This window comes from Typopeltis vanoorti, chromosome 25 (genome assembly GCF_054136105.1).
Source record: "Typopeltis vanoorti isolate ZY-2024b chromosome 25, IOZ_Tvanoo_1.0, whole genome shotgun sequence".
Lineage (NCBI taxonomy): Eukaryota > Metazoa > Arthropoda > Arachnida > Uropygi > Thelyphonidae > Typopeltis > Typopeltis vanoorti.
The window spans coordinates 28145136-28172604 of NC_143573.1; the positions used below are offsets into that span (position 1 = coordinate 28145136).

The window sequence follows — 27469 nt, forward strand, 5'->3', positions numbered from 1 at the left end:
TCTGGAGGCTATTTAAAAATCTGAGAAGTGGAGAAGAGCACAGTAAAAGAAATCTAAGATCACAAAAATAGCATGAAAACTGAAACGAAAGCTATTCTGAATACCTGGAGTAATTACTATGAAAGATCATTAAATGAAACAAGCAATGCAGAAAAGCAGTAGAAATATTCAAAAGGAATGTAAACAGGAGTACTTATCAATACTTGAAGTAGAAAAAGCTATCAAAAGCTTGAAATAGAGAACAGCAACTAGAGTATATGATATTCAACCAGAAATGCTAAAATATGAAGGAATAAAAGTCTGTGGCAGCTACGCTGCATAATTCAGTAGGACTGGTCTGAAGGTCAAATTCCAGATGATTGGAGTAGAACTCTCAGAGTTCCCTTCTTGTAGATGTGATACTGAATGAGAATTACAGAGGAATCTGTTCCATGGTACAATTTATGCAATATACTTCAGAAAAGGCTAAGAAAAATTGCAGAAGAGAAACCCGGAGAAGGAGAAGTTGGATTCAGGCCAAAAAGAGATAATCAAGATCAGATTTTCACTTTACAACAAATAGTTGAAAAATAACAAGAATCTGCACTTAGTTTTGTAGATCTGGGAAAATGACATGACAAGGTGACAAGACAAAAGATGCTCAGAACATTAGTTACATGGGATATAACATTATACAGAGAAATACATAGTTCGACATTTAAGTTTTAAGTCAGCAGTTAGAATCGAAGGAATTACATAAAGACAACTCAATATAAAAATTATGTGTGAGACAAGGGCACACTGGTTTTCACTCTTCATCTTACAGATCACATAATGAAAGAAAGTGGCATTAAACCTGATATCAGAATCTGTGGTATCAAACTTAGTTCTCTGCTGTATGCAGATAATGATATACTCCTAAACAAACCCACTGCAAGTCTCAGGATTCCTTAAAATAACAAATTTGGCATAACAATTAACAATAAAAAGACCATAACTGTGAACAAATGCAGGAATGTAGAGAACTTCTACTGCATTCTTCACGAAGAACCTACAGAACAAGTAAAATATTTCAGCTATCCAGGCATAATTTTTAGTGTGAAGGTCAAGTTAAATATGGAAAGAGACAATACAATAAGCAAAGCCAGTATGGTAGGGAGTCAACTAAATAAATTTAAATGAAATAAGAGAAATTAGTCAAAACACACACTAACCACGCAGCCTGGTTGGCTGAGTGGTTAGCATATCTGCTTTCCAGCCAAAAGGCTGTGGGTTCGAATCATGGGCATGGATATTTGTGATTGTCTGGGAAAATAATAGTGTTGGTGGTCAGTGGTGGATGCCGTTGGTGTAGATGATGATAGTTGCAGTTGGTGCATTGGTGGAGACGGAGAGTTGTAAAGTAGGTGCCCTCCCTCAATGAGTCTTTGGGCTCCCTGGAGGTGTTACATAATAATAATAAATCACTTAACATGGTGATTTTTGGCTGAGAGTTGCTTTATAATTTTTCATGGCCCCTAGTCCTCCCACCACCAGTGGGAGGACTAGGGGCCATGAATGGAAGCTGGGCAAGAGCAGGGTTGACAAGGGTGTTAGAGCTAGGTTTTTTACTTGGAGAGTAGTGAATGAGTGGAATAAGCTTCCAGAGTCTGTTGTGGGTGCTACGACCGTGAATGAGTTCAAGGCAAGGTATGATAGATGTGTGAATGTCGAATAGTTGTTCTTGACATGATGTTAGGGCCTCCCTCAATGAGTCTGTCGACTCCTTGGAGTTGCCCGGAACAATAATAATAATAATAATTTTAAATGATGCATATGACTTCACTCTGTTACCATAATATACATATGTACTGAACATAGCACTATGGTTCAATTTCCCATTAAATAAGTGTGTTTTGATTAATTGTCATCATCATCATCATCAAATTCCTAACATGTACCCTCAAGGGGCGTACAGGATATGATAGTACTACATGAAAAATTTACACCATTACTAACTTCCTATCTACAATTTTCCTCCAAATCAGTCTATTACTTGTCAAGACTCCAATATTATCATTATCGGATCTTATATTTCTATCGTCTAAGGCACATTGTACCGTATCAATCCACCTATATCTTGGTCTTCCTCTGGGTCATTTTCCTGCCAACCTGGCAGAGAACACTTCTTTTGCTAATCTTTCCTTGCCCATTCTGTTTAAGTGACCTAATCTCACTTGAGATTAGCTCTGCTAACGCATTCCTGGATGCCGACAATGTCAAGTTCTTTCCTAATATCCTCGTTTTTAATATAATATTGATAAATTGCCTATGATTTTATCAACATTTTTATATTAAAAAATTATCCTTCAACACTGACTTTAGAGCAGAAGAGTGAAATAGCAAGTACCAATGAAAAAAAGCAAAAATGTTCACTTTAGAACAAAAACTTGGATGAACTGTTTTGAACTACTGAAACTTTTAAACAACAACTTATGGATATTGACCCTAAGTCTCATCACAGTATGCAGACAAAACTATGCTATGAGCTGCTACTGTGAGTTGCATACACAGACAAAAAGAGAAACAAATATCGGTGCAAACTACCTTGTTCAAATACATGTATATTTCAAGAAAATAATTTTCTTTTAAATATACGTGTATGCATAATTATGAATACATATGCAGTGTTTAATAAACTTTCAACTGTTTCAAACATTTTATTATCCTTTATAGTTTTTACTAGCAGTAAAAAATGGTAAAAACCTATGTATTTTAAAAAATTTAGTAAACGTTTAAATAAAGCATGCTGAAACCCATAGATGTTTTTTTTTTTTATGTCTCCCACTCATGAAAGTTTTATAAACCTATAGTACACTAGTGCCATGGATGAGCTAAGGTTTTTTTTATTCTATGTTTATTTATTTTATATTTTGTTTTGTATTTTTTATGCAATCCAGAAACCCTGCTCTAGAGACCAAACATGTGAGTCACTTCAGGCCTCCAATAAGCAGGTGTGGCAGTTTTCCACCAGGTGATGAAATTCATCTCCCATATAAAGACAATCATATCCATGCCTACAGCAGGATTCAAACCCACAGCATGTTTGTTGGAGAGCAACACTAACTACTTCACCAATCAAGCAGGCAATTTTTTTTGGTTACAATTTTCTTCTTGTTTATTATATTCAATTAAATTTTCACTTACATGGCATTATTTTTACAGGATACATTAGCTGTGTGAAAAGAGGGATTTCTGTGCTGTAGTACTTTTTTTTATGATAACCTTGCATGTTATTGTGCAACTTATAAATCCACTAGGATTTATAAATTGCTCCTTTCTTCCTCCTACCTTGGATAGGAGGAAGAAAGCAGAGATGAACATAGAAATATCTACCAAAAATGCAGCAGAAAACAGTGAAAATGTCTGAAAGAGAAAACAGTGAATCGGCAATAGGTAATTAATGTAATGTTCTCTTCTGTGTTGGGACCAATTTTTATGGACCTCTTATAAGCACCATCCAAAATGTGAGAACATTTTAGAAAGATTGGTAATGTATATAGGTTAACAGTTGTTCAGAGCTACCTGAAGCTAACAACACTTCAGCATCCATGAAACTAGGGTTCCTGGATACTGAAGAAGAGGTGTGATACTTGTAATATGTTTAATTACATGATTTGCAGAAATATATATTCTAGATGGTTTGTTTATTTGCAAGTTTTAACAAATGAGAAAGAAAGATGTCACATACTGTCCCATCATCAAAACTGTGAACCAGACTTGCAGATGATTACAGAAGATCAGTGATATATACTGATCTTCTGTAATCAGATGATTACAGAAGATCATTTTCCACCCTGCTGTTTAGATCTCCAACCAACTTTATCTTTATCTTTTTCATTGTGCCAGCTGCCTTCTCTAATGCCTCAAAAAATTGCTACATTTCTTCCTTCGTGTGAACCTTCTGTGGGACTATAAGCACAAATAAATCTCATTGTATAGTTCCTCATTCTGATATTTGCCCACATCACTCTACTTCATATTGCCTGCCATTCAAGTTTATCCTTATATTTAGTGTTGAATACTATAGCTACTTTCTCTTTTGACTGAATGTCACAGCCCAAATATAACATTTTGTATTTGTGGCTTAAAACGTCACACCTATTATGTCAACTGGCCAGTTCCATTTCCTTTCCATTGATGCTTCTTAAGTTGATGGTACCAATCTTGAACTCTGTTGATGTTGACTTGGAACATGTTCTGGGTTTTTTTTTTCTCCAGTAGCCAACTTTTCACTGTTTGCCCTGGTTACCTGAGAAAAACAACAGGGGCCTTGTTTATCTGGGCAATGCCCCAGCTAGCATGAAATTCATCATGTGGCACCATCATTCTGAGATGTGATTTAAGCTAATAAGACTACAATTTGATTGGCTAAATTTCAAATTGCCAGCTCATCCTTGTTTGTTCAGTATCTGGGTAGATACCTAATAGGGTGCATGACGAGAAGGTGAGGATTGATCATTAGATCAGAAGCCCTAGTTGGTTATCTGCATTTCTTAAAAGGCTACATGGAGATCTCCTCCCAGTTATACAGCTTTGATCCTTAAGCACCGTTTATATAATTACAATTAATGTGATTATATAATTACAAGAACTGTAAATATTAGGTCTGGTTTTGTGACATTAAATAATAAGTTTACTATTTGAAGAGGATTAAGATATATTTAAGAACATACACAAATCAGGGTTAGAATACTCAAATCAGTAGAAGTTAAGAAATTTAAGCAGCTGGCCTTGTTTTAGTTATATAATGTTAGGTTGTAAATATTTTTTTGGTTATTGTAATTAATGTTTGCATTTAAACCGTTCAGGTAGGTAAAATGTTACAAAAATAAGGAGCAGCTGGAGCTTAATTCTCTGTATTCTCTCATGTTGCAATACCTGTATATTACAGAATAGTGTTTCTGACAGCACAAAAAAGTTTATTAAAATAAATACTGAGTAAATGAAATCATAGTTATTTAATAATAAATTTATACTAACTATTTAGAATAATTTCAATATAGGAATTAATTTGGACATTCCTGATTTTCGTTCTGATCAAATACTGTGATCTTTCAATTCACACTGATCATCTGTAAAGTGTAACTGAAAAAAGAAGAAATTTTGTACTTCACACAATGGCCATATTTTTAGCGTGTAATTAGCAATAGCTTGATATAGACTATCCAGTGCAGTTATCAAGATCACTGAGTTCGTTATCTGTGTGAAACTGCCATACTAAACCCACGAAGTCACTATTTCCGATTTTTTTTTTTTTTAATCAAAACCATGCATGCCTAATCTCAAAAAGACAGAAACCAACACAAGCTTTTGTACATATTACTGCCAGGCAGTGTTAAACAAGCACAGTCTCTTTCTTGTAAGCCATACTTGTAACTTTCTTTGTTCCTGCAAATAAATTAGCTCATGGACTATCTTATTGAAACAATTATGCCAGACTTCACTCAGCAACACATTTCACAATTTCTCATTAAGCAATAGTGTGACAATATCTCTTTCATCTCCATTAATTCCATTCTTTGAAATTATTCTCCTCTAGTTTCTCCAAAGAGCCTGCAAATAAATTAGCTCATGGACTATCTTATTGAAACAATTATGCCAAACTTCACTCAGCAACACATTTCACAATTTCTCATTAAGCAATAATGTGACAATATCTCTTTCATCTCCGTTAATTCCATTCTTTGGAATTATTCTCCTCTAGTTTCTCCAAAGAGCCTCCATAGCTCAGTCAGTATAGATGAAGCCCTTTGATCAGAAAAACCTGGGTTCGATTCCTGTATCTGGTTTCTTTCGACTATAGGTGAGTTAGCTGGTCTCATATGGAGGTAGGGGCTTTTTTCACCTGGAATCTTGGGTTTTTCATCCCCTAAAACAGGCAAACCAGCCTGTGAACACATGCATCTACAGACGTAAGAGGTATAGGGCTAACCACCTTACCTTCAATATGGTAGTGGCTAAATCTAGAAAAATTCTCGGCACTGCAAGGTAAAAGAGGAGGGAAGGAATAAGAAGAAGGAATAGTTTCTCTAAAAATATGTGAAACTTAAAAATCACATTTCTTCTATTATAGGCTCTGTGACCTTTCATGAGTAGGATTCACTAAAAAAAGGATGCATATATATTATTACTACTATTACGGGCAACTCCAGGGAGTCATTAGACACATCGAGGGAGGCCCCAAATCATATTCATCACAACTATTTGACATTCATACAGTATCTATCATACCTCGCCTTAAACTCATTCACTGTCACAGCATCCACCACAGACTCAGGGAGCACATTCCACTCATTCACTACTCTAAAAGTAAAGAACCCAGCTCTAACACCTTTACTAACCACACTTTTGCCCAGTTTCCATGGATGTCCCCTAGTCCTCCCACAACCAGCCCTGTTCTCAAAAATATCTTCTGAATTAATTTTATAGAAACCCTTCAGTAATTTGAATGTCTCAATCATATCTCCCCTCCTCCGCCTATCAACCAATTTTTGCAACCCACAACCTGTTCTCATACGCTTCATTCCACAGACCTGCTATCATCTTGGTCACTCACCTCTGGATCCTCTCCACCTCCTCCCCATCAAGAAGAAACCTAGGTGACCAAATCTGAGCACAGTAGTCTAGATGGGGTCTTATCAAGGCTCGATAGAGAGGAACAATAACCTGCTTGTCTCTGCTTGTCAACGTATTCTTCAGCAACCAAGTGATTTGATGAGCTGTTTTGGTCACTTTTGCAATGTGTCCCCTAAATTTCAATTCCTTATCTACCAACACTCCTAAATCTCGTGCCTCATCAATTTCCTGGAGCAGGGTTCCACCAATGCAGTAAACTGCCGCCAATCTTTTCACCCCAAAATGCATAACCTTACATTTTGCCACATTAAACTGACATCCATTCTCCTTAGCCCAGACCTCCAATCTATCCAAATCATCCTGCAAAATTTTGACGTCATCTGCATTCACTATTGCCCTACCCAACTTCGCATCATCCGCAAACAAATGAACTGTTCCTCTCAGATCATTTCCTATATCGTTTATGAACAAATTAAACAGCATTGGTCCAAGAACAGATCCTTGTGGCACACCACTAGTCACAGGCCGTCTTGTGGACTCGACTCCCGAGTAAACCACTCTCTGATATCTCTCCGTCAACCACCCTCCTATCCATCTCACCGACCCTATATCTATCCCCATCTGCTCCAGTTTACTGATTAGGGTTCTATGTGGTATCCTATCCAGAGCCTTGGCAAGATCCAGTAGTATTACTGTAAACCCATTACCCCTATCCAGTTCAGCTGTCACTGTGTTATAAAACGTGAGCAAGTTACTGAGGCATGATCTACCCTTCACAAAACCATGTTGTCCCCCATACAATATCCCATTTTCATCTATCCAATCCTGTATTCTTTTCTTGACTAATTTCTCTAAGACCTTGACAATGATTCCTGATATGCTAATCGGTGGGTAATTTACAACAGCAGTCTTGGAACTACCTTTATGCAGTGGAACTATTTTCCCCTCTTTCCACCCCCTCGGGACTAACCCAGACCCGAGACTCAAATTAAACAAAATGGTCAAGGGTACTGACAATTCTTTAGCTGCTTCTCGTACAACACGAGCTGGTATACCATCCAATCCCACAGATGTATTGACATTGAGGTTATGCAATAGACTACTCACCTCCACTTCATTAACCACAATTCCCGTATAATCTACTGGTTTATTCATTTCTGCAATGTCACCACCTGGATGATATACTTTTGCAAAGTGCTCACTCACTATCTCAACTGATTCAGTTACCTCCCTACCATCGGCATTCTTTAAAATCAATCTGCCATGTACATTTTTCCTTTTACTTGCTACATATCTAAAAAACTGTTTAGGATTCTCTTTAGCCTGCATGGCCAATGTTCTTTCGTAATCCTTTTTTGCTTTTCTTACCACACTCGTCACCCTTCTGGCCTGCGCTTTATACCGTTCATGTGCCTGCCGGTCACCCTTCTCCTTAATTTCCCTCCATAGTTGTTTCTTTTTTTGCAACTCAAGCTTAATGGTGTTATTCATCCATTTAACCCCTACTTGATTTATTATTCGGACTCTAGGTATACAGTCAGCCATTGCTTCATGCAAGCACTTCTTAACTACCTCCCATGCACTATCAACTTCTAGTCCTTGCAGTTGTGCATGCCATGGCACTGAACCAATCAAACTCCTAAGCTTGTCATACTTTCCAGCCCGATAATTCCACATGTACCCTGTCTTAATTGAAAATTCTACACCTTTAGCCACCTCCCAAGTTAAGACCCTATAATCACTCTCACCGATTGGTGGCAATGTGGTCATATTTGTTACAGCCAAATCCTCAGATGTTATTACTAGGTCAAGCACTCTCTGAGCCCTAGTATTTTCCATTACATGCTGTCGCAGATAGTTATCCCTTAATAACCGCATAAAATCCAGTTCCTTCCTTATTAATATGTTAGATGTAAAAAATAATAATGGCAGAATAACTTTTTATATGTATAAAAAGATAGTTTCAAATATTGTTTAATGCAAAAAAAAATTAACAAAGTATAAATTCTTGGATTTTAATTGAGGGCACTGCTACTATTAGCCAGTAATGGCTAATAGTAGTAGTGGGGGGGGGGGGGGAAACAAGTAGTCGATTAATGAAAAACAAATGCTAACAATTTAACACATTTATTTTATTTTAAAAATATAAAATACAGAGTAAATGTATTTTAAATTAAGATTTAAATGAACAAAAAAATTTAAACAAAAATTTTAAATCCATACCCGTTCTTCATCTTCTTTTGAGGTAACAAGATTGATCCGTTTGTTTTTCAAGTGGTGAGGTGTATCTCTTCGATGAAGTTTATTGTGCCTTTGAGGTTGATCTTCAGTATCTGATGCAAAACCGACATGCTTCTCTCTCTCCTAAAAAGAAAACAATAAGACATATTTCAGATTTAAATGTTAAAAAGGGAAAATTTGATGTGCCCAATTAAAAAGCAAAATAATAGTTTCTAACTAAAAACTAAGACTATGAATAACAGGAAAATCGCCATATGGAAGGGTGGCACTCCTACACATCAAAAAATGCAATTGCAATTCTAAATTTCAGAGAATTAAGAAAAAACCTTTTTGTGTATATCCACAAGAGTGCATCAAACATTGTGAGAGTCCAACACAATATTACATGACTTAACAACTTTCTTGATCAGACTGTTATTTTTCAATGGTCTTTGATTTCATTGGCTCTTACATTTCGATCTCTCTAAAGCACTTCTAACTGCACCAACTCGCCTATATCTGAATTCTCCATCTGGAAGTTTTTCATGTCAATTTTAGCTTCAAATACTTGTTTTTCCAATCTTTCATCTCTCATTCTGACCTACCATACCACCTTAATTAACTCTGCTTACAAAATCTTAAATATTACCAATTTCTTTTCTGATATCTTCATTTTCAATATTCTGATGCCATTCACTCAATTTTTCTCATACTTTCATACTTGGATCTCCAGTCTTTGTTTTGGTAGATCCAAACAAAGACTGGAGATCCAAGACGGACCTCGATTTAATGGACTTCAGATTTAATGGACAAAATTTCCAGTATGTAATTAACACCCTGTTAATTTTAAAATGTTTTTAACCAAGATTTGCTTATAATTAAATTAACAGGGTTTTTTTTGTTATTAATTTCATGTTTATTTTTTTTAACAAATTTTGGCAAATAGGCCTTCATATGTTGGAAAAACACTAGTAATTTAGCTGACATAAATGAGTCACCGCTCATAAAAATATGTTCAGCGAATGATTAGGACGTGCTCACACAATTGCACTGAAATTGGTTCTTTTGTCGCGTGGCGTGACTTTCTGCGGCAATTTTATTACACGCAGTTTCGTAATTTTAGGGAGTTAATTATAAAAAAGCAGAATTCAAAAGTTCAAAAAAACTTGATAGTTTTTTCAAAGCAGGATTACCTAAACCAAGCGCCTCAACATTGAACAATAACTTCACATTAACTTATCTAGAAGTGTGAAAATTGTGTGTAAAATAATTTTTTTTTTGTTATTACAGTGCTAATATTGATAAAATTCCAGTATAATGTTACAGATATTTTTATTTCAAAAACTTCACGATTTAAAGGACTTTCGACTTAATGGACACCCCTTGGCCCCTATTAGTCCTTTAAATCGAGGGTTTACTGTATTTCTAATTTAACTCTCAGATCCATAAGTAAAAACTAGTTTGAATAGTGTCATGTATATGCTAACTTGGTGCTCTGAATGACTCTTTCATTCCATATAAATTTATTCAACTAGCTTACCAACTTTACTAATTCTATTACCTATTTCTATATTTGGTCTGCGCAGTTAGCCTAGTGGCTTTGTGCTTTGCAACCATATGTCTGGGGAAGGAGTATTTTTTTTTTTATAATTCTCTCTGGATTAATCCAATAAAATCCCCTTACTAAGTTAAACATCTTTATATCACCTCTTTTCCTCCTGTTCATTTCTTCCTTCAACCTTTTACTAGAGCCAATATTCCAGAGTCCTCATATTGTCTTAGTTCATTGTGATGTTTCCACATAACAATGGAAACCAGGCGACCAAATCTGAGCACAATAATTTTCCAAGTGTCGTCTGACCAGTGCTTTATACAACTGCACAACCACCTCCTTTCCCTACATAACAGTGTATTTCTTATCATAATGGCACTACAATGTGTAGTGTTTGACACTTTGTAATATGCCCTCTAAACTTCGGTCTACTGTCAACTATCACTCCCAGATCTTGAATCTCATCCACTTTCTGCAGTACAGTACTATCAATATAGTACATAGCCTTATATTTCTGCACTCCAAAATGCAACACCTCGCACTTATTGATATTAAAACTACAACCCCCACTCTTTTGTCCAAGTAAAAAGTCTATTCAAATCTTCCTGAAAGGAATTAACACCACTGGGGCATGCCACTCGTTCAGACAGCCAATCACCAATTCATCTAACCAATATACTATCAATTCCCATCATCTACTCTGTAGCTTGTACACCAACTTATCATGTGGTAAAATATCAAACACTTTTGCAAAGTCCAAGAATATCACCGTATATGAATTGCCCTTATCTAGCATATCCATTACCTTATTATAAATTACAAGTAAATTGCTAAAACAAGACCTACCTTTTTTGAATCCATACTGACCATCATAAAGAATACTGTTCATCAACCCAATCATGCTTTCTATTCCTAACCAATCTCTCCTTGACTACAAATGCAGTTATACAGACTGTATAGCTGCATAACTGTGTAAATTCTTGTTTACTTTTCCACCCTGATGAAGCCAATGGTTAACAGAATGCAAATTTCTTCACAAATACTTGTGCCTGTGAGGATGGCTCAGTTACCAACATATTTTCATTGACAGAGAGAGATAATAATACACATACATGGAACACACAATAGTGCTAACATAATTGGTCAACCGGATAGCTCTCCCGCTCTCCAACCAATAAACTATAATTTTGAATATGTTTTTGAATGTCATCAGGTGGTAGATAAATTTCATCATTTCAGTCCAATGATGAAATCAGAGATTTGAAGCAGTTTAAAAAAAAAAAAAAAAAAAAAAAAACTCAGCGTTTAGTCTCTAGAATCAGGTCTCCAGATTATTTAACCCTTAAGTTCGAATATACAATATATTTGCAGCTTATCATGGGTGAAATTCACAAAAAAAGCTGCAGGTTCTATAAGCCTAATTAGCATTCTCTAGAGGCAAAGAGATGTTGACTGCTGTACTGATGGTCTCATAATAAGTCTTCTGATTTCTGGTAGAGTACCAAAGCAGCTCCCATATTCATTTAGAACAGGAAAATGTTGAGACATGACAGATTCCAAAAGTAGTTTCAGATTTAAGTCTGCATCTCTATAATTAAGTGGATAATGAGTTTTTTTTTTTTTGTTTTTGTTTTTTTAAATGTTCATTCAAACTACTGGCAGCTCTTAGTTTGGCCAAACAGACTCATTTGCAAAAGTTGCAGATGCCAGGATGATGTACACGATAATGGATATTTTGCTAAGCAGATAAAATAGCTAATTTTTAGTAAAGCTTGAAGGAGGTTTGAATGTTATATATTTTAAAAACTCATGCTACTTCTACAAGCCCAAGATGCAAGGCGGGTGGCAATGTTTATTATTATTATTAATATATATACAGGGTGGTTCAAAATTCCACATACAAACTTTGAGGGGAGGTATCAAAAAATCAACCATATTAACATAGGAAAGCATGACCGGAAACGCCACCCGAAAATGATAGGTGGTGCTGTTCGGCAGCGCTCCAGGTGAGCAATTGGGCTTCCTCATTAAAATGTTCTTCGACGTCATACGAAGAACATTTTACGAACGCTGAGATGGCAGATATGCACCTTGTTTACGGATTAGCTGACGGTAATGGACGAGCTGCTGTACGAATGTATTGCAAAAAGTACCCAAACAGATGTGCACTAAATCACCAAATGTTTGCGCATTTGAATCAGAATTTGTGTGGCTATGGATCATTCAGGGATCGCAGGCATGATAGTGGACAGCCATGATCAACGCGAAATCCTGCCATGGAAGAAGAGGTGTTGCATGCGACGGACAATAATCCAGACAAGCACACGTGCCGTTGCATCTGTTATAGGAATCTCGATCCAGTGTATTGCGTGATTTGCACTCTGAGTCCTTGCATCCATTTCATCTGCAACGGATCCAGTTACTGATGGCTGAAGATTATCCTCGACATGTGGAATTTCCACAGTGGTTTCTGCAGAAAAGTGCCATAGACCCGGATTTTCCAACTTGTGTTTTGTTCACGGATGAAGCTTCATTTACCTAAGAAGGAGTCTTCAATCACTGCAATGCTCATGTGTGGGCACCTGAGAACCCACATGCCGTGCAATCACATGCTGCACAACAACACTTTGCCATTAATGTATATGGGCAGGTATCGTCACCGACTGTTTAGTCGGCCCATACCTGTTACCACCCCAACTGGACTCCCAGAAGTATCAGACCTTTCTGGAAGAAGTTCTGCCGGATTTACTGAACAATGTTCCAATGACTGTGTGTCGGCAGATGTGGTTCCAACATGACAGGGCTCCAGCCCATTTTGGCATTTCTGTGTGTCAGAATTTGGACAGGTCCTTTGAGGCTCGATGGATTGGGCATGGTGGACCCATCGCATGGCCCCATGCTCACCTGATTTATTGAGCATTGATTTCTTTCTGTGGGGACCCTTAAAGCAATGGTATACGAAACACCTGTTGCCTCTGGCATGGACCCTGCGGCAATCACCATCGCCGCTGCTATTATCCGGGAAACTTCAGGTATTTTTGAAAATGTACGGCAATCAATGGTTCGTCGGTGTCAGGCATGCATCACTACTAACGGTCGTAACTTTGAGCATCTGATGTGAAACCTTATTATGTATCCAACTACTATTGAACTGTTCAGTTATGCCTAATAAACTTTTTTACACTACTTATTGCCTCGTGTTATTTCTATATCTTTGTGTTCCTGTTAGTACTTTCCGGTGGCGTTTCTGGTCATTCTTTCCAATGTGAATATGGTTGATTTTGATGTTCCCTACCTCCCCTCAAAGTCTGTATGTGGAATTTTGAGCCACCCTGTATGTATGTATGTATACACAGTTATACCCCAAGTTACGTAACATGTGACTTAAGGAAATTCACAGTTATGTAATAAATCTACTAGTGCATATGACAAGTTTGTGGTTTTGCGCAGGTGCGTCTTTGACAGCCTTATTGCAGTACAGTAGTAGATGCCTCGCACGGTTAGCTCAATCACTTGTTATCGCTGCTAGTTTTTTTTTTTTTAATCCTTAAAATGGAATGCAAAAGAAAAACCGAATGCGCTGGTAATAAATCTAAAAAACAAAGGTCTGCAATTACTTTAGAAGAAAAGTTGAAAATGTTTGTGAGATGCCATTCACAACAAAGTCAAGATGACAACTCAGACAACCCCGACTACCCTCAGTCTTCAACATAGAAAGGGGTAAAACTTCCCGCAGAACAGCATCCTTAGAACAGCCAACTTAGCCGTCACAAGACATTTTTTATTTGAAAAGCGAATATTTCAGTTTGTTTTTATATTCTTTTATATTATGTATTTTTCATACTTTCATATTTATAGTATGTATATTATTCAAATACAACTGATAAATTTTTTTTATAATTGAATTTTTTTTAATCATCCTAAAAATGAAAAATATTAAAAATGGAAAATATTTTTAAATATCTGATTAATGGCAAAAAAATTAATGTAAAACAGCGGTATGAGTAGCCATTGAACGTTTTATTGTTTGTATGTAATTTACAAATTAGACTTACGTAAATGTTTACAGAACGCATTACTTACGTAACTCAGCATGTAACTGTGAATATATATATATATATATATATACAGGGTGTTCGGGATAAATTTGACAGTTTCGTAAGGAAAAAGAAAATCTTCTTTGTATCTATTAAATTTAATGAATTGACAAAAAAACATTACAGGCAGAGTTAATTACAATACTATCAACAAGATTTACTCAAAATAACCACCATTAGCATCGATCACAGCTTCAATTCTGCTTCGGAACCTCGAACAAGCTGATGCTACAGTCTCCCTGGGAAGGGCCGCAAAAACTGTTTTAATTTTATCCATTAACTGGGCTTTTGTATTACTGGAAGTGCGATTGGTGTCTTTTTCAACTGCGCCCCATACAAAATAATCCATGGGGTTAAGGTCTGGGGAGTTTGGAGGCCAAACATTTGGACTGGTGAAGTCGTAGAAATTTTCAGACAACCATTTTTGACTTTTCCCAGAGGTGTGGCAAGGGGCCGAATCCTGCTGCCATACATACGGCCTACCATTGGCTACCCTTGTTATCCAGGGCTTGACTACAGTTAGCAACTCCACGAACAAAGCCCGAATTCCAATGCCAGGGTTCTTCAACACCTGTTCCTGCAGATTTGCGAGGAATTCTGCTGTACGAACGCAATCAGATCATCTGCTAGGGATCTTTCTTCTTGCTACATCCTCGTAGTCACCATTGCAAGTCTCTAGTTCATGCCTGATTGTTTTTACTGTATTCAGGGAGCATTGGGCAGCAGTCGTAATATCCTTATTTTGATGGCGGGCACGAATCATCATGATACAAGTTATTCTCTTCCATGATTCAGGTGGGTTCCAGCTATCCATCCTTTCTGACATCTTGTATATGAATGAAGAAGGGTCCAAACTTTTAAATGAAGAGAAGTGTGTGTTAATACATGTAACTTACGGAAAAATATAATTAATTATAAATATGTCAAATTTATCCCGAACACCCTGTATATATATATATATTGGGGGGAAGGGGGAGAGTTTTGAAAGGTGGAGACGAAAGTGTAGTAGTGTTGAGTTATGGTCAAACATTGGTTAATGAACCAGAATAACTTGAATGGTGTTATTTTTATGTGATTCTTGACAGAGTGTAAAACCTAGCATGCATCATCAATGTGAGTAAGCTATTTTTAATATTTAGCTTTTTTTTTTAAATAACCTGGAAACCTTATTCTATAGACCAAATAAGGAACCAAATTTGTCAAGCCACTCCAGGCTTCCAATAAGTGGGATGATTGCCTCGCACAAATGATGAAATTCATCTCGCATCCAAACATCCATGATCGTTGAAAGTTTATTTTTCACTTGGTTAGACTATAATAAATTTAGTTTAATCCTTTATCCAAGTGTGAGCAAACAAAGCTTGCGCCTGAAAGTATCTTCTGGAATGGGGTAAGGTAGTACAACACCGGGCAACTCGTTGCAAAGGTGGAGCAAGCTAACATCACTCCTATCTCAGTACCTCCCATAATGCAAAACACATCTCCTTGCAGATATGTATAATGTTATGCATTAAGGGGAGGGAAACTACCCAGACTAGCTTCGACCTTCATTGAGGTCTCTTCAGTGGGAGCCAGGCCCAGACGTGGAGATACCAAGCAGAAGCAATAACAAGGTCATCTCTACCTACAGGAGTTGCCAAAAGGTGTGCCACCTTTTTATTAAATTACTCTGGATTTAGAGAAAGATGTTGGAAGTTTATTTTTCACTTGGTTAGACTATAATAAATTTAGTTTAATCCTTTATCCAAATGTGAGCAAACAAAGCTTGCACCTGAAAGTATCTTCAGGACTGGGGTAAGGTATACAACATGAGATAGCAGACATGCACCTCATTTACCATTGTAAATAATCATAATTTAAAAGTCCGAATATTTTTACATATTGTTTATGTTAGCATGTTTATTAGTTTTGTTTTCATAACAAGCATTGTCGGCATTTGCGATGTGCCCGTTATGGAAATTGTTATGTCAAAAGTGATATGTAAAACAGTTAAAAAGTTGATGTACTTACCAGATTTTGAATAGTTGTATTACTTTAAAAAATTTTATAGTAGTTTATAATATTAAGTTTTGTGTTTTATGAAGACATTTTCTTGTCGCTAATGGAAACAACGCCAGCCATTTTACCTAGTTTCTCGCTTGCCACTTTCATGGAGTGCACATGCTCGCCGAGCAATTTGATGCGTGATTGACAGCTGACAAGGAAAGCATTCGGTATCTAAGTAACAGAAATAAACAAGATAGTGTTCGGAAGGAATTTAGAACACAGGCCGCAGATGTTTAGATTCAGAGGAACTTGAGTTTTTTTTATGCGACAGTCGGAGGAAAATTAATAGTATATTCCGAAAAAAGGAATCGTGGAACTATTAAGTTACAAAGTGGAATAAGTATTGATAAATAAAACGGAAATATTGCTATAGGCGTTTTAAAAGGAATATTGGAGGAAACGCTAATTGGAAGATTTATAGGAGATTCCAAAAAGGAAATCGTACAACTGTAAGGTTTTTTTAAATGAAAGTGTTAAGACTGTCAATAAGCATTAGTAGTGAATAAAAGAAGAATTTGCTATTAACGTTCTAAAGGAATGTTTGAGAAAACTCTGATTAGGAAGTTTCATCTGTATTAAGGAGATGCTGGATCTAACTATTATTTTATTAAAAAGAGACAGAATTGATTCAGGAAGATTTAATGTGTGCTACATGAGTGATGAAAAAGGATCCTGAGAAAATGAAGAGTAGTCATATATCTTCGAAAAAGGGCCTTGACAGAGAAAGAAACTGGCTATGAACATTTTGTGATTTTGCAAACAAAGTATTTAGTCTAGTCTTAAGTGTAAGTTTATTTTATGAAAAAGGCCTTGGATCCAGTTAATTCTGTAGTTAGTTACAGTTATGTAATATTGTTTGAAGTGTATATATATTGTTTTTGTTTTATTAAATGTGTTTATTTTGTATTTGCGTCTTGAGTCGGTGATTATTTGGATTCTGAAAGAAAGAGTTAAGGGCACCAATCGGAGTGAACCCTTGCACAAATAAATAAATATATAGGTACACTCGGAAATAAATTTAAAATAATTGTTGAACAGAGATCATCTGTATGGTAGGATTACTATTAAGATAATATCCTTTCTATATAATTTCTATATAAAAAACTCCAATTATTAACGCCATATTATGTATCCAACTACTATTGAACTGTTCAGTTATGCCTAATAAAGTTTTTTTATACTATTTACTGTCTTGTGTTATTTCTGTATATTTGTGTTCCTGTTAGTACCTTCCGGTGGCATTTCTGGTCATGCTTTCCTATCCTATGTGAATATGGATGATTTTGATTTTCTCTACCTCCCCTCAAAGTTTGTACATGGAATTTTAAACCACCCTGTATATACATCTGGGATTTTCCTTGGTCTGCAAGGCTAGCTTTTGCCTTTTTTACCATAGAAGTCATTCATCTTGCCTGTGCTTCATATCATTTGTGAGGTTGCTGATCATCTTTCTTTTATAGTCTCCACAACTTTTTCAACTCCCACTTAATGATCAAACCACTTGATTTATCCTCCTGACTGTGGATATAGTCTAATACTGATTTTTTCAAACACCAACTGAACATTTCTGTCTGAAGGCAATCTTCATCAGAAGATAGCCTTCAGACAGAAATTTATAAACCCATACAATTTATTCTCTTGAATCTAGGGATATATCAGCTATAGCTTCCATTACACATCCTTCGGTTACTTCCTACACGCTGCTAATTTCTCAACCATGTAGTTCTTCAAACTAAGGAACTCCTTCAAGTTGCCTTTCAGTCTATCATAATCACCTGCCTTACAGTTCAATATATAACCTTAGTTTTTATTCAATGGTCTCAGATGATTTCTACTTATATTAAGTTTCAAGGTCTTCATACAAACATGACCTGTAGCAGCATCTATAGGTGGAATAATAAAATTACAATCCATCGGGTAAATCTACTACTTCATTTCTGTACATCCATTCACTACATCTTTATTTAACAAACTGCCTTGAATTTTATATATATACAGTACTAGAGCAGGAAAGTGCACCTAGATTTTGGAGGCTAAAGAAGCTGCGGTTGAGATGTTTTTGGAAAAGATAGAAGCATAAATCAGAAGAGAAATCTGACCCTGTTTGAAGGTCTTGGTATGATCAAGTAAGGAGAGATAAAGGGATATATTTCTTTCAAGGAAATAGCACTGCGTTTGATAGCATCAAATTGCACAATTCTGTCCCCCTTCACTCATGAATAGCAAAGAAATCACAGGTTAAGACATTGCTTATGGAAGATATTGAGACTTCTGATAGTCTGTGCGTGTAATAGTGTCAACAGTTTACGTTGAGACCTGTCGATTTAATCAATGGGTGTATCAACTACTTATTGTCTTGTCCTTATATGGGAGGGGATAAATTTGCTTGCAGTTTTTATTTTTTATGTATTTTTATTTTTAATTTCAACTACTAGAGGATCATGGATTAATGAGAGTGACTTACCAAACTCACTCATCGTATGTCAATTCAACTAAGCTTCTATGAAATAAAGTGGAGCAAGCTGCTAGCAATAGGGATCCATCGCAGTTCAGTCTCAGGTAATAGTGCAGATTGTGATCAAGCGTCTCTGTAGAGACGTTTGATCGCAATTTGCACTATTACCATTTAAAATTATTAATGATAAAATAATAAAATATATTTCATTATATCATTTTACAGTACTCATGGACTGTCCGCGCGGTTATAGTGGCTATGCGCTTCGCAACCATATGCCTGGGGAAGGAGTGTCCTAGGTTCGATTCCCGTTGGTGACGTGAGGAACTGAAGGATCTTCCTCAGCCATAACCAAGTTAGCCAGTCTTGGGCGTGGACAGCAGTTTTTTCCCCAGTTTATTCTGGGGTTTTTCATCCCGCAAAGCAGGCAAACTGGCCTTGAGAACTTAACACTACAGGCCACAGGATACACCAGGGCATAGGGCTGACCACCTTATCCTGTAAACGGAGTGAGGTCCGATGATCAATGGACCCTCAACACCGCAAGGTAAAAGAGGGTATAAAGAAGATGAGATGAGATGAGACAGTACTTTTTTTCCTCCTTTAATTCTCACCTTATGCAGAGCAAGTTTTCTCATCAGCAAAGTCAATCTCCTCAATGACTTTATGTATATAATTTTGAATACTTTTTGTCAACTCCATCCATGAAAGACTTAACAGCATATTTAACATAACAGCACATTTAGTTCCATGACACAGACCAAATGTTAAACTCTTTCATTTCAGATTCTAATAAAAAGGATGTAGGTCTCTCACACCACATTATGAGAATCAACTACCATCTAAAAATTTTAACAAACATTCATGTTGGTTTGAACCCATAGCTTGTTGGATGGAAAGCAAACTCAGCCAACCTAGAAGCTGCGTGAGTAGCTGAGTTACTCTACTTTTATTTGTTTATGTTTATTTATTTCACTTAATCAATTCTGTGAGATTAATTCCATTTAACAGCTGAATCTAGAATTAATGTCAATTTATTAGCAAAAATTAAAATATGACTTAAAAAAAAAAAAAGATTTTCTTATTTCAACCATTGTCAGTTTTACTTAATCAAAGTATCTCTAATTTTCAGGAAATTTGATGGACTGCTAAACTTATAATCAAATGTATAGTTTCATTACTTATCTCACCATAGAATACATCACTTTTTAAATTGGAAAAACCAATAGACACCTTTTGTTTACATCATATATATATATATATATATATATATATCTTGGGGTGCTACAATTGGTGACACACAATATAATACAGCCTCTCCAGTCAACTTTGTCTTCTCAAGACATGACCTGTTTCCCCAAAAGGGGTTCTTGGTACCATCAGTGAGTATTCTCACTGTCAAAGCATATCTTCCTAGCCCAGTAAGGGCCATCTATCACTTACTGGTCCATTGGCCCAGTAAGTGATAGATGGCCCAATGCCACCCCTGCCTATTAAAGGCCTGAAGCAGCTGTTGCCATGTTTAGGATTCAGAGCAGTGGTTTCAATATGTAGTGTGAATGATACCCTTCAAGGGAGTATCACGCACATATTGTGGAGATCGAGAACCTCCTAACCTTGAAGAGCGCAGCTAAAGCAGTTCCACAGGCTGGCCGCCAAATAGTGTATAGGACCAAACCTAATTAACGCATTTAGGTAGCTTCTGTATCACCTGGTGTAATCTCATTGCCAGATCACCTTTGGAAGGAGGACATGTAATGGTATATGTGAGACACTATTGAAACCACATTATGGTAAGGAGAATGGATGTTCTTTATGAGCAATATGCCTGAAAGCACCTCCTCCCACAGTATGTTCCCTTGCTCTTTTTCTTTTCACCTCTGATATACTTCTGATATACATCACAGTCAGTAAATCCAAACAGATAGTGTCACTGCAGTTAGAATAAAAAATCTTACTAAACATAAAAAAAAACAATTTTTTTAACTTAAAAAAAACTTTTACAATATTCAAATTAAAAATGTCAAGAAATTATATTTTTGGTTTAATATGCCATTATGCAGACTGGTTTTAACCTTTATTGAGGTTTCATCAATGGGAGTCAGACCTAGAAGAGATACCAAGATTGAAGTAATGCCGAAGTCATATATCCCATATACAAGTCGTGAAAGGATGTATCGTCTTATTACACTTCTTACATTAAACTACATTTCCACTTATACACTTCAAAAAAATAAAAAATACTCTGCATGATGAGAAACTAAGGCAGGTAACGTGAATTCATTAGCCTCCATATACATGTAAATTTTGTTTGCTTACATTTGGATAAAGGATTAAAACAAGAATATAATTTCTTGGCATCTTTCATTTATAATATAACCAAGCAAAAAAAAACTTAATCCATCTCTGATCCAGAGTTATATAATAATAAGGCAATACACCTTTTCGCAACTTGTATATGGTAAATACACAGCTTGGAAAGAAGTCAATGGACACCACAGTGAGAAGAACAAACAGCCATGGTGCTCACCTTAATAAGATATAGGATCTCCTTTCGCTGTAATAACTGCAGCAAGCCTACGAGACATATATTCCACAAACATACAATAGCAATCAATGGGAATTTTGGACATTTCTTCCTGTATGTATGTATGCATGTAATGAGGTCCTGGACTGTTGTGGAGTGGATGTTCCTTTACCTCACCTTACTCTCCAGTTATTACCACAGATGTTCAATAAGGTTGAGATAAAGGCTCTGTGGAGGCCAGTCAAGTGTGGTGACGTTCATGTCCACAAACCATGCAGTTACAGCAGCAGCCTTATGACGTAGTGCATTATCTCACTCAAAGAGACAATGATCTGTTCCATAGAAATGCCAAAAAACAGGAAGCATTGCACTGTTCAGAATGTTCACATACCTCTAAGAATTCAATGGTCGTGGCACCACAAACAGATGTGCAAGGTAAGACCAGAAAAAACAGGACCATACAATGCCACCTCTGAATTTCATAGTAGGGATTACACAATCTGGTAAGAGATGTTCACCAGGCATCTGCCACACCTGCACCTGTCCATTTTCTCGGTAGAGGGTGTAGCGTGATTTGTCGCTGTGCAACAGAGCTTTCCAAGCTTCAATGACCCACTGTACATGCTCTTTGCACCTTTGAAGATGACACTGTATGTTGGTTCGGGTATGTGGGGTGTGCATTTTGCAGTCCTGCCATAGAAACCCATGTTGTGAGTCTCGGTTCTGAATGTGTTGGCTGGCAAATGGTGGTTTTTACATATTCTTAATAGCACCCTATGGTCACATTCGGTGAGTGTGATGGGTTATCCACTGAGGGTAACACTTACAACTGACTCCCTGAACTTCCATAGTATGGTCACTAATTGTTGATCTGGGATGTCCCAATCTATCAAAAATTTGCTCTTTCAAACTCTGTCACTTCCCTTCTTGCAGCAGTTTCACCCAGACACAGTTGCACTGACTTGGGGCCATTCACATTCTTCCAATTTATATCGGCTAGAAACACGTGACTTGTTAGGTGGCACAATGCATCTTGCCCATGGGGGTGTCTGTTGACTTCTTTGCAAGAAGTATATGGCTTTTGCATTACTTCAACCTTGGTATCTCTTTGGGGGTCTGGCTGCCACTGATGACATTTATTATGTTTGGCTTTGGGTTTTCTTGTTTCCTAGGGAGAAGAGAGGCTCTGATCAGTGGCAGGCATATGCCTGATTGGAGGTCCCCTGTTCAGTTTCCTGTCCTAGAGTGATTCAAGTTGAGAGTGATGAGTTTAGTAGATCTCCTTTAGGGTCATTCAGTGAAATTTAGAGGGATCTTGTAGATCACTCAGAGTTTTTCAAGAAGTATCCCCTGCACTTTAACATACCTCAATAAAGACTGAAAAAGGCCTGTATAGTGGCTGTTCTTATAATGCATAGAATTATACACTTTCAAAAAAGGGGGATGCTTTACATTATGGGATACTAAAGCAACTGATACAAAATCATCAGCATTTAGATACAAGTAGCCCAGTCATGAAGTTCATGTGCAAACTTTGTTTGCTTACACTTGGATAATGGGTTAAATCAAGAATATAATTTCTTGGCATCTTTAAATTAATAGTACAACCAAGTAAAAAAATTTGAACTTACAATATTCAATTCACCATTTGTACTATAAACACACTTAAATGATGAGCACCATCACCTACAAACATCCAAATCTGATCTGTTTTTCACCAAATTCCATACTTCCACAACAACCATAGTCAATCTTAAACGTCCAAACTATGATCTGCATGATTCTCTCTATCACTAAGGTGATGTGATTTTATACAATCGGATATTCCTTCCCAGAGGATGCATAATTTTAATTCACTTCTGTGTCTTAAGTCTTCCTTATGTTATTATATATCATTCTCCCAATTTAAAAAACCATTATGACCTTATTGAGAATCATGATACCAAAAAAGCATCTAGCTGTAATGATATCTAACCAACTGTACTGAAGAGATATGCTCTGAACTAATACCTGTTTTTTATTATCCAAACACCATATTGTACTCAGCTGGTATCCAAACACCATACAGTATGAAAGCCTCCCAATATATAGCTGATTTAAAAAAGTAACATATTTTTCCGTGTATAAGACGATACTTTTCTTCTAAAATTTTTTTACCAAAAATTGGGGGTCGTCTCATACACAGGAGGTAACAAGTTGAGAGACCCACGGTTGCCAAGGAGAAACTGCCAGTACCTTGTCTCCGCGAACAGGCTTTTTAACAAAGGTAAACGATTTGCCAATCACTAGACTTTGTTAACTCTATCAATTGATGTCATTAACAGATGATTCTGAATACACCAATCAGAACTCTGAAAGCTTTCATTTGTCTGCAACTCATTGGGGAATAAGTTAATGCATTAACAATATTTTGAGCACTAGCATAAAAAGGTCTGAAAATAAAAAATGATGAATAAAATGATATGCATGGAACTGAGAATGATGCATAATTTCTTAGTATGAATCTTAAAAATATTACTTAATTACTAAATATACTTTGAATATCTATTGTATTTATTGCTCAAAAAGAACTGGTGAGATTTAAGCAATAAATACAAAATGTTATATTCAGGCAATGACAATCAAGGAAAAGAAGAAGTAGCCATAGTATTCAACACTAAATATGAGGCTAATCTTCTTGAATGGCAAGCAGTCTCAAGTAGAGTGATGTGGGCAAATATCAGAATGGGGAACTGGAAAATGAGACTTATTTGCACCTATGGCCCCATACAAGGTTCTACTAAGGTAGAAGTGGAGGAATTTTTTGAGGCTTTAGAGAAAGCAACTAACACAATGAAAAATGAAAAGTTGGTCCTTGTTGGAGAGCCAAATAGCAAAGTAGGAAATGATTGTCAGATATACAAAAATATTTTGGGAAAATTTGGAGAAAAGAGCAAAGATAATAATAATGGCAAATACCTGTTGGATTTCTGCTCGGGACATGGACTGGTTATTACTAACACCATGCTCCAACATAAAATGTGCACAAATTCACATGGAGAGAAGAGGCAAGGAATAAAAAAAGTCTCATTGACTACGCTATTATTGATAGTGATGTTTTCTCCCTGGTGCAGGACACCAGAGTGTACAGAGGATTTGAAATTGGAAGTGATCACTATTTAGTCTTGAGCAGGATAAAATTGAATTTCATAGTGAAAAGAATAACATCTAAGAAAGTTTTAAAGTGAATAAAAGTTGAGCAGCTCTCAAATGTGAACTGTAGACTAAAATACACAAAGATTATTGAAAAAAAATTAAAGAGTTTGAGAACAGGAACAAAACCTTGGAGAGTCAGTGGCAAGCCTTGAAGAAAACCCTGATTGATTCAGCCAGAGAGGCATGTGGTGAGATTGTCTTCAAGGATAGAAAAATCAGAACTCCATGGTGGACACAGGAAGTTAAAGAGGCAGTGAAAGAAAAGAAGAAAGCATATCAAAAGTTCCTGTCAAATAAGTCAGCTTGTGCTCTTAGAGAATACAGAGACAAATGTAAGAAAGCAAAACACTGTGTAAAACTAGCTAAACAAAAGTCATGGGAGGACTTTGGCAAGAACACAGAAAATAAATATCAAGAAGGTGGCAAAATATTCTGGAGGTTGTTGAAGACGCTTAGGAATGGAGGAAAGAGTGCTGTAAAAGGAGTTAGAGATGATAAAGGTGACATGAAAACAGGAGAAAAAGATATCCTTGAAGTATGGAGTAATTACATTGAAAAATTGCTAAAAAAACTCTAAAGGCATACAGTCAGGAATACATATCCATACTTGAAGTAGAAAAAGCCATCAAAGGCTTGAAATGTGGAAAGGCAGCAGAAGTAGATTATATTCGTCCTGAAATGCTGAAGTATCGTAAAAGTCTTACAGTGGCTGCACTGCATAATTCAGATGGCCTGGACAGAGGGACGAATTCTCGATGATTGGAATAGAGCTCTCATAGTACCCATGTATAAAAAAGGGAAATAAAACTGAATGTGAGAATTACAGAGGTATTTCCCTACTGAGTGTTCCAGGTAAGGTTTATGCAAATATACTTGAGAAACGGTTGAGAAGAATTGAGGAAGAAAAGCTTGGTGAAGAACAAGCTGGATTCAGGCCAAATAGAGGCTGTCAAAATCAGATCTTCATTTTACGACAGATAGCTGAAAAATCATAGGAACATAACAAAGATCTGTATTTAAGTTTTGTCGATCTGGAAAAGGCATATGGCAAGGTGCCAAGACAGAAGCTATTAAATACGCTACAGTTATATGGTGTCACTGGGGTATTATATCAAGCAATAGTTAGTCTCTATTTGAGTTTTAAGTCAGCAGTTAGAATTGAAGGAAGTACAGGAGGATGGTTTAATGTTAAATCTGGTGTGAGACAAGATGTACATTATCCCTTCTGTTATTCATTATCTATATGGATCACATTATGAAGGAAAGTGGTATTAAACATGATATCAAAATTGGAGATGTTAATGTCAGCTCTTTGCTTTATGCGGACGATGTTATACTTCTAAATAAATCCGCTACAAGTTTGCAAGATTCCCTGATTAAATTGAATAACTGTTGTAACAGATATGGTATGAAGGTCAGCAATAAAAAGACAAAGACAATGAAAATAGGCAGAATAGTTGAAAATGTCAACAGTGTTGTGAACAGAGAACCTGTGGAACAAGTAAAACATTTCTGCTTCTTAAGCACAATTTTTAGTGAAGATAGTAAATTAAATATGGAAATAGACAACAGAATCAACAAAGCTGGTATGGTAGGAAATCAAATGAATAAATTCATATGGAATAAGAGAGAAATTAGTCGGAACACTAAATTAGCTTTATACAAGACAGTGTTTAAACCAGTTTTAACTTATAGATCTGAGAGCTGGTTCAGAAGTAAAACACTTGTCCAAAGACTAGAGACCACAGATATGAGAGTTCTGAGAAAGATTAGAGGCGTGAACAGATATCATCAATGGCAATACCATATAAAAATGGGGATATTAGCAAAGAACTTGACATTGTCAGCATCCAGGAATGCATTAGCAAAGCTAATCTCGGGTGGTATGGTCACTTAAACAGAATGGGCAAGGAAAGATTAGCAAAACAAGTGTTCTCTGCCAGGTTGGCAGGAAAACGACCCAGAGGAAGACCAAGATATACGTGGATTGATAAGGCACAATGTGCCTTAGATGATAGAAATATAAGATCTGATAATGTTGGAGTCTTGACAAGTAACAGACTGATCTGGAGGAAAATTGTAGATAGGAAGTTAGTAATGATGTAAATTTTTCATGTTGTACTATCATATCCTGTACCCCCCCCCCCTTGAGGGTAGAATCCAGGAATTTGATGATGATGATGGTTTTTTTGCATAGGCCGGCTCGACTTGGCCAAATATTATAGGTATCAGTGATACCCGATCAACAGAGAATGACATAGTTACAGGGAAAGAATGGAAGGGCCATGTATTTTCAGAGAAGACAGAGGAAATATAGCAGAAGGACGGATATTATTAAGGATGTTGTCTGGTATGATAAAGGCAAGGGACAAAATATATTATAAGCTGGTCACAGGTCTGTGGAATGCTCCCTATGATGATAGATTGAAGGTGTGTGGGTTGCAAAATTTAGTTGACAGGCAGATGAGAGGGTAGGGTGATATGATAGAAACTTATATGATACTAAAGGATTCTATAAGATTGACAAAAGAAATTTTTCAATACATGAGGAGTAGTGAGAGAACAAGGGGTTACTGCCTGGAAGTTTTGTGTGTGCATGTAGTCTAGGTTCTTTGCTTGAAGAGTGGTGTGTGTAAATAACAGTTAGTGTGAATCTCCTGTGATGGGTCTTAACTCCATAGAGACACTGATATATTATTATTAAGAATCTTTCAACAGGTATGTAAGAACTTATTCACCTTCAAGATGCTTCAAAAACACAGTTTTGCTTTTTTCTAACA

General features: G+C 36.5%; 1 protein-coding gene across 1 annotated transcript in view; it reads right to left on the reverse strand.

Annotated features, from left to right (window-relative positions):
- The window catches only part of LOC150092621 (protein lap4-like), a 737075-nt gene that overhangs the window by 460506 nt on the left and 249100 nt on the right, over positions 1 to 27469 (reverse strand). The window contains exon 15 of the mRNA XM_090414245.1: positions 8821 to 8961. Coding sequence (XP_090270371.1) covers positions 8821 to 8961 — 141 coding nt within the window. The remainder of the gene's footprint in view (positions 1 to 8820; positions 8962 to 27469) is intronic.